Below are 9,410 nucleotides of genomic sequence, written 5' to 3'. Positions count from 1 at the left end.
TTGTCATAAATTCATTTCAAATTAATTTGTTTTGAATTTTAAAATTAATTTGAGATAAAATAAATATGATATTTATTTTAAATTTTTTTATTTTTTTATTTTTTTTAATTTTTATTTTAATTAATTGAAATTTAATTATTATTATAATTAATTTAATTAATTATTTAATTTTGGTTTTGCCTAATTTTTATTATTTTGAATTTATTTATTCAAAATAATTATTTTAATAGGTATGAATTGGATAATTAAAATTTGAGTGTTTACAAATATATATATATATATATATTTCAAATAATTAATCATATTTTGATATATTTTAAATAGTGGATAAATATTTATTATTTGTTATAATTGTACATTTTTGTACAAAATATTATGTTATTATTATTAAATAAAAATAATAGTTACTATTTTTATTTATAAAATTGTGATTATAATATTTTTTAAAAATATGTTTATTAAATAAATAAAAATTAAAATAAGAAAAATGTGATAAAATAAATTAAAAATAAATTAAGGATAATTTTAAAAAGCTAAAAAATAAAATAACAAAAAATATTTAAATTGAAAAATATAAAAATATATATTACTTAACTGTGTTAACTTTTCAAATTAATTAAAATGTATTTCATACCTATATAATGTATAGATAGCAAAAGAGACATTATATAGTTTAAGAACTAATACTAAAATTAATATTAAAGAGAAAAATATGAATTAGCTACTAATTTTATATTTATTTTTAAATAGATATAGATTTCAGATTATTTCCAAATAAATATAATATGATATTTAATTTTATCAGATAATTTATTTACAAATATTTTATAAAAGTTAAATTCCAATTGAATGAAAATTAATATTTTCTTTAAAACATAATTTTTTTTTTATCAAATATCTTTATAAAATTAAATATTAATTTAAATAAAATAGTATTTTAAATCATAACTTAAAGATGGAGCCCAAATATTATTTCATATTCATTGTTTGATATTAATTAAATGCTATCATAATAATAATAATAAGACAAAAATCAATAGATCCTTTAAAGGACAAAGAATTACTAAACAAAAATTACATAAAAAGCCAACAAATAATGAGCATTCAATCTTTAGGCAAAAAAATGATAGAAAAATAAACAAAGAAATAGTTACACACTCAAGAATATCACTACTTCCTGAAAAATAAAATAAAAATCCAAATATCTTTCCGAAAAATCAAACAAAAAAAAGTATGCGTGGAACCAAAGATCGTAATCAACAAGTCATACATTGTACAATTTTGCACCCGAAAACAGAACCGAAAAAGTGACCAACCAATCAAACGCGTTTCAACTGCCCAATTTCTGTCGCCCGCTATTGTTACTGTTATTATTTTGAGTTCTGCTCTCTATCGCGTTAACAATGTTGGCATTAGAACCTGCACCACCCTCAGATGTGATTTCCCAGTTATCGTTTCTTCCCCAACTCGAATGCCTCCTTTCCGATTGAACCGGACCAGGTAATCGACCAGAACTCATTACAGATTCAACCTCCAGCGAATTATGATGGTGTGGCCTGTCACTTCCTCTGCTACGAATATCAGAATCTTCCAAATCATCGATAATGTTATTATGTCGTTGGGAGATCTTTAAGAGGTCTCCACCAATTTCTAGATCGTCCTCTACCTTAACTCGTCTATCATCTCCAGAATCATCTCCTGCTGGGTTTCTACTAGAAGGAATATTGGGAATGGGTGATGGCCTCTGTAATTGTTCCTCTCCTACAAAAGCTCTTAAGTTGTTTCTCGATGGATTTATCTTTGTGCAGAACACTTCAAGAATGTTGTTAAGACAACCTCGGTTGTATACGTTCATTCTTCCACTGTATCGGAAATTTTCGTAAGTTGTCTGCAGATAGGAAGGAGAGTTAGATTCGGTTTTTTTTAGATTAGGGCTTTTTTCCCTCCTAGAGGTGATTTTACACTTCAATTCAATCAAGGTGCTTTCAATGAAAGATCATAATTCTTCATTAACAAGTAAAAGTCCATTACTCCAAAAAAACTAAACAAAGTACAAGAGAAAGTCATCATCAACTAACTATTTAAATCAGGGTTCTTGTAGTCATTCAGATTCACAACCAAAATAATCTCTTTAATTTTTAAGTCATTTAGGCATCTTGTAAGTTCCAATGTCCTAAATTTTATCAAAACATAGATTTCTACCAAAACTTATCCATGACCTGGCAAATTCACAAAAGAAGCCAATTTGCTTATCCAACGTAATAAATAACAAGTCAATTAGCTTATTATCCAAATCAAACTTGCAGATCCAAAGTTCAACTACCATAAAAAAGGGAGTGCATTTTGTATGTTTTTTATAATCCCACTTTTCTAGATCTTTTTCTTTTGTCAAAGATAAAATCTGAGATTTTGGATGGAAAAACTTGTCCAATAATATTTCCAAGTTTTACTGCACAACCAAAAGGAATAAGCCAGGACATCTACATTGTGCGCACAATTCAGCTTCTAGCCCATTCCGGGAAAATAGTTGTTCCAGGTTTATCTTTATCCACTAAGTTTTATCTTATCTGATTTTTTTATTTTAATTCTAGTCCTGCTAGGTTTTGTGCTTTTTTTCATTTGAAAAAGCTTGATTTTTGGTGTTCTCATTGTGGTTTCGTTGTTTTGGATTTTATATATATAATTCTCAAAAATAACAATTTGTCTCTTTCGAAAAAGAAAATTTTATAAAAGAGAAGTCATATAGAGACAAAACTCCCTTACAATCTGTCCAAGGACCCCAACTTATGTATGAAATGATTAAAAAATACACAGTTCTTCTCACTTCTTCACGTCTCCTTAGAGTTAATAGTAAGGGTTAGTATAGTAATAGTAAAGTAAAATATTATGCTAGTGAGGTATGAGGTTTAGTAGCTTATAAATAAATAGTAGCTGTATATATTCTTTTGAGTAATGAATGAAATAGTATTAAATCTAAGATATCTCTCAGGCTTAGGCAATAGGCAATTTTGAGTCCAACCTACAATTCTCCTGCAAATCCTAGATTTCTAGGCTGGTATGTAACATTGATTACACACATAAGTTATGTGACAAGGTACTTGATTATCCTTGTTCCAATCAAGTTGGTATCTGCTAGAATAAATCAAAAGTTTCACTATTTATAGAAGAGGAACAAAGACCTCGTTTGGAATAACTTTTTTCTGTTAGATATCTCATCACAATGTGGATCTAAATGAGATCACCCGTTTGAAAACTGAAATTAGTCTAACACGGATTCATAAATTTATTGGTGGTTTCTTATATGGATCCAGATTCTGATCCAGAAAAAGAAACCACTATACTTTCAGTCTACCAATTTCAATCATATTATACTTTCTACCAATATGCAATCCTTATATTCCCCATAAAATACCATACTAATTGTGAATTTGTTGGTTAAACTTCCAGTTCAGCATAATCCAAGAAAAGTTTATCAGAAAATTTAGAATTCAAAAAAGTACAAGAAACTGTCTTTATTGGAGATTAAAAATAGGAACAACTTTACTGACCTGGTTTGTGCTCATAAGATAAAGATGGAAGCCCGTTAGTCCTCCAACAAACCATAGAGAAATGAAACAATACGCCATTAATATAACCGATGCAGGAGATTCCTTCATTGCTCTCCATACAGTGCTTTGATAATGATTCATGAGAACCTTAATGTAAAAAGCTGACATCGCAAACACGAAGATACAGAGAAGTGTCGATGATGAGACAAACATGAAAAAAAATCGATAGTTCCTCTGCAAAAAGGAAATCAAGCAAAATTCAGGATCATTAAGAGAAGTCACCAAAACAATTTCTAACAAGAAAAAAGAAAGAAAAAAAAATACCAATCCAATGCATTGGCCGACCCAAGGACAATGGTGATCAAAACGCTCCACACAATTGTTGCAAATAGAGCAATGAGAGCAACGAGGAGGCCGATAAAGCATACATGTTTCGCAATATTTAACCCTAACAGGAAATCCATTAACCATAACTTCTTTTGTTGGTGGAAGATGAAGACTTGGTGTCTGTCTTCCCCCAATCTCAGCTGACGCTGAATGGTTGTACTGAAGGTCTTCTTCTGGTGGGTGTGCATTGCGTGGCACAATTCCTGGATCTCGGGCTGAAGTAAGAAAAAGGAGTACCAATACCTGTTGATGTTAACTTTCCGATTACAGTGAGTCACCCCAAAATAGAAGGCAATAACGAATATACAATGGTGATCAATTTGGCCACCGCAAGATCATTTACTAAATTTATAACTCATTCCATATAGTTTCAAATTTTATATCAATATTCAATCAAGCAATAGGTGGTTTCTACATTTGTTATGTTTGACAAGAACCACAATGATCTAAACAATACTGTTTTTTATTATCTTAAAAATAATATGATCGTGATGTAGGGGGGGAAAATATGTATACCAAATGAAACAAAAATTACACTATAATTTGGATCATAATAAAGAAAATAATTTGTATACCGAATGAAGCAACAAAAATTATACTATAATTTGGATTATGATCCAGAAAATAATCTTATACAAAAAAAAAACTAATAACTTCCAATATAAATTTTTGGCAATTTTCCAATTGGATTGAGATTGTGACATAGATCATGACAATTACAAGTTTCCAAATAGGCTGCGAGTCCTCTGGTCATAGTTTCCTCCCTTTTTTATTATTACAAGTTTTTGGTTCAGGGGCTTTTATATCTAGCCTGAATCTGTCATTTATGCAATGCCTTCTCACAATAGTTATGCACTAATTGATATTGAAAAGAAACGATGAAAGCAGTGGTTTCTGACCTAGACCCATGAAAGATATGTCTACATTATTTGACTACCCTTCCCTTTCTGTACTATATCTGAAAAGGAAAGATATAGTTCCATGGTTCACAAAAACTTATGCACCTTATTGATAATATCTGGAGGCTGAGAAAAGTCATGGAAGATTACTAAGACATGGTGCAGCAAGCAATTTGAACAATATCTTTTGCATATGAAAGAAGCCGTGGGATTGTGGGCCCAATAGTACAACAAGTCTTAACGTTAACTAGATGTTTGGATAATTCAAAGGGAACATTATCAAAGAAGTTCATGGGCTGTTATTTTAGCAACTTCTTTTCATATTATCATGATCTGAAAAATCTAAATTATTATGTTTTCCATAAATCACAATGATCCAAAAAATACTCTGATCATGATCGAGGAAAAGAATTTTATACCATGTGAAGCAAAAAAATTACACTATTTGAATCATGATGAAAAATATAATTTGTATACCAAATAAAGCAAAAAAGGCATATTACACTATAATTTGGATCATAATTCAACAAATAACATGATGATGATCAAAGAAAATCTTGTACAAACGAAAAAAATCATTTTCAATATTTAACTTTGGCGATTTTTCAATGAGATCATAATTGTGACAAAATACTAGTTTTAAAATAGGCCCATTGTGTTCACTCCTTTTTAGCACGTGAATATTTTGTCTTTGATTGAAAAAGTTAATGTTCAAATTTGTCTTTCTTCCTATTTCAAATTAGAAAACCTCTAACCTACATCTATAAATCTTATGACACTAGATCAGCTGAAGGGTATATCTCAATTCCTTGATGGGACTTGACAGGTCATTCAATAAGCTACAAGATCTCTATAGAGTCTGATTGCTTTGTTAGCTAGACAAAAATCAGCATGAGGTATAGATGCTAAAACAGATTAATTGTGTGACTTCAAATAGAACTCTAACAACATCAAAAGTAAAGTCCATAATCTATTTTTGAGATCAAACAACTAACCCATACTTTTGGTTTAATCAAAATGATTAACTTTGTCAAAAGTAACATGAAAAAAGAGAACTCACATAAATTGTATAGACAACTGCAGCTACCAGAACTGCATATCCAGCGTTATGCTGAGAAAACTCGTGGAAGAGATTGTTCGCAACAAATGTGCAAAAGATGATAACCGGAACAAGAATTAATGACAAGGTGATAAGTAATGAGCGAGCATCTGGTCCAAATATCAATCTCCCACTAAAGAAGAATTTCTGCAGGCACCAACATGAAAATTATACAAAATCATATGAACTCGGTCATATAAATACATTTGTAGATATAATCGTCGATCCACAAACAAATAAGATGAGCATTATCGAGTATTTCCTTAGCAAGCTTCTTAACTTTTGCAATAGAGGAACACAAAGAGCAGTTGTTTATTGTGTGGCACTTAAGTTGGATATTAACTAAAGTTTCTCCTCTTCCAAAACAACCTCTTTCAGTAAACACCAGGTGTAAAAACAAACATCAATTCCATTAATGGAACAGTTCATTCTCACAACTCATTCTCCCTTTCAAACTTCAGTTTTAAGAAAAAAGAGAAAATCACTAAAAATAGAAAGAAAACATTATGGATTCCTTAGAAAACAAAACCCTAACTAGCATTTAATGTTTCTAAGCAACTAATCATCAAGAGTAAACACAAATTCGATATAGAAAAGAAGAAACCCACAAACAAACATTTTCACTTCTACAAAGTGATAGTATTTGTGGGTCAAACCAGGTTTTCAGTATAAAAAATAAAAAACCCAATAAAACCCGATTGATAAATGATCTAAGAAAACACAAATCAAACCTAATTTCAGCCGTATAAAGAAGAAAAGGTAATAAATGAACAAACAGATTCATAGAAAAATAAAAAAGCATCTCACATTGCTTCCTTTCCAGACTTGGTAGACGCGCTTGGCCATGGAGTCGGAAAAGTGAAGAGGTGTGGAGTCTTGTCTACTCAGGAGATGAGATGCAGATTTGAAACTTGGAGTCGTTTATCATGTTCATAATCCAACCTGTAAGAAGATTCGAAATCGATTACAGGACCTGGTCGTTGAATTGCAAAGATTGGAGCTTGATTTTGGATGAACGAAAGAGAAGCGCGAAAGGGTTTGGTGGTCCGATCTCGCGATCTTTAACAGTAGCTGATGGCGGTTTTAGTGTAAGTAATAAATTTTCAGCGTATGGAATAATGAATGTTTTTGGGGGAAAGGACGAAGAAGAGAAACTTTCTCTCTCTCTTTTCTCTCTCTACTGTATATTTATTCATTCATATACTAAAGGGATTTTGAAATTATCTGTCTTTTTAACCAAAATAATAATAATAATAATTAATTATAATTTACAAATATTGTTATATATACAAAAAAAAAAAAATGAATTATTTAAATTATAATATATTTTTTTATATAATATTTTAATTTTGTAAAAGAATTATCAAACAAATTTGAAAAATCATTAATTTAAAATTAAGATAAATTAAACAAATTTGGAAATCAATAATTTTTCAAATTAAGACAAATTAAATGTATTAGGTAACTCAAATAAAATAGTCTATATCTAAAAAAAACTTATATTTATTTTTGGAATTGTGAAGCTAGGGTTATTTATTACTAAGACGACAAATGAGTCGAGTTGTGAGCCGCTTAGTCAAAACTCGATTGGAGTTTAACTTTGACCGAGTTCGAGTCTGAGTTAGAGATTATATAATATTTAATCGATAACTTGTTGAGGTTTTTCGAATCTTATAATAAATAACATATTTTTATTTATTTTAATATTAAAATTTAAAATTTAAAATAATTATTTGTTTTCTTCACAAATATTTAAAAAATTAATTTTAGTTTAAGTTTTTCCAAACAAAGCTTTTGGATAAATAATTGAGTCGAGCTCGAACTCCAATTTTGGAGTTAGTCGAGCTAAAAAATACTTAATCGAGTCGAGTTCGAGCTCAAGTTGGTTTGAGTTCGACTTGACTCATTTGTCGTCCTACATATGACCGTATTTCGAACATCTTTTTAAAACCACACAATTTGGAGTTTTTATTGTTAAAGTTTTACAAAATTATGTTTTATCATAACAATTTTAAACTCGATAACTTATTATTTACGTGTCATTTATAAATAAATAAATAAAATAGACATTTGACTAATTTAACTACCAAAATTTAACTTCAACATAGTCATGTTTTGAGTATCGATTATCTGAATAAATAAATAAATAAAACATTTATCTGACTATTTTAACTACAAAAATTTTAACAAATTGATGTTTTGAATATCGATTATCTGATTATCTGAGATTATGTAGCTGAGTAAGTTAAATTAGTAATATTTATCTTTTACTTTTTTTTAATATTAATTGCGATTAAAAACAAAATCTTTATAATTTAATATTATAAAGTTTGAAAAAAAAATGTATGAAATATCAATTAGCCTCCATAATTAGTCTCAAAGTTGACAATTTAATTATTTGTTTTCATACGAGACTTTGATCCCGAGAAAAATTAATTTTTTAACTTAAGAAATCAAATTACTTATTTGACTATTTTATATTATATATTTTTTTATTAATTATATTTAATTTAAATATTCATATGTATATTTTAATATTTATTTTCATAATATCTTTTTACACATGTTTTATTTTTAAATAAAATTATTTAAAAATAACTATCTAATTATCCAATAATGAGAATTTAAATCCACTAAAAATAATTAAATTTTTTAATGGAAAGTAATATATTTTTATCATTTTTATATGATTTTTTTAATCAAGATTTGTATTGTCTCATATATCATACTTCAAATTGTTATGTGATATTTTTTGTTTGTATTTTTGAATTTTTTTATAATCATTAAAATATTTTTTTAAATAACTCTTGTTCAAAATAAATTATTAAAATATGAGTAATTTTATATTATTTAAGTGAAAAGATGTTAGATTATAATATATAATAAATAATTAGATTAAAGAATTCAATGTTAGAATGAATTATGGGATATTTAGATTAGTCTCAAATATAACATATTTTATGATTTGTACTTTATTTGATGAAAACTAATCTATTTTTTTTTTTAGATTATTATAAATGTTATTAACATAAGATAATATTAATAAAAAATCTAATCGGTTTATATTAAAAACATATAAAAAAAATGTCTGTTGTAATTTGACCAAGTCCAAACCAACTTAGGCGGACACTTTTAAATATTATATAATATATAGACTATTTTATAATTATAATTTTATGCCATTCACACCACTTAACTAATTATAATAATTATTTATAGGAATCATTACACAATGACGTTAGCATATGACGTAAGCAATAAAAGATTAACATATATAAATGAAGCTTCTATACTTTATAAATTAATTAGAATAAAATTCTGGATTCCCTTAAATAAAGTGGGCTAATGATAGTTTATTCAATGAAAATAATTATAATAATAATTTACAAAAATAAATAAATAAAATTTAAAACATTTTCCTCATAACAGGTCTATATGGAAACCTTACACAGTTTTTCTCTATTTATTTTTAATATA

The 9,410-nt window shown here is 27.6% G+C and overlaps 1 protein-coding gene across 1 annotated transcript; it reads right to left on the bottom strand.

The window, feature by feature from the left end:
- Positions 1 to 1,041: 1,041 nt before the first annotated feature.
- On the bottom strand, positions 1,042 to 7,118 carry LOC124926753 (protein S-acyltransferase 8-like). Its single transcript, XM_047467043.1, has 5 exons — positions 6,741 to 7,118; positions 5,895 to 6,080; positions 3,873 to 4,178; positions 3,549 to 3,782; positions 1,042 to 1,888 (listed from the first exon to the last, which is right to left on the bottom strand). The coding sequence occupies exons 1-5, from the start codon at positions 6,777 to 6,779 to the stop codon at positions 1,331 to 1,333; spliced, it is 1,323 nt and encodes a 440-aa protein (XP_047322999.1). The 5' UTR covers positions 6,780 to 7,118; the 3' UTR covers positions 1,042 to 1,330.
- Between the last annotated feature and the right edge of the window lie 2,292 nt (positions 7,119 to 9,410).

Source organism: Impatiens glandulifera, chromosome 2, assembly GCF_907164915.1.
Source record: "Impatiens glandulifera chromosome 2, dImpGla2.1, whole genome shotgun sequence".
Classification (NCBI taxonomy): domain Eukaryota; kingdom Viridiplantae; phylum Streptophyta; class Magnoliopsida; order Ericales; family Balsaminaceae; genus Impatiens; species Impatiens glandulifera.
The sequence above is the reverse complement of the archived record's forward strand: the minus strand, read 5'-3'. Positions and strand labels throughout refer to the sequence as shown.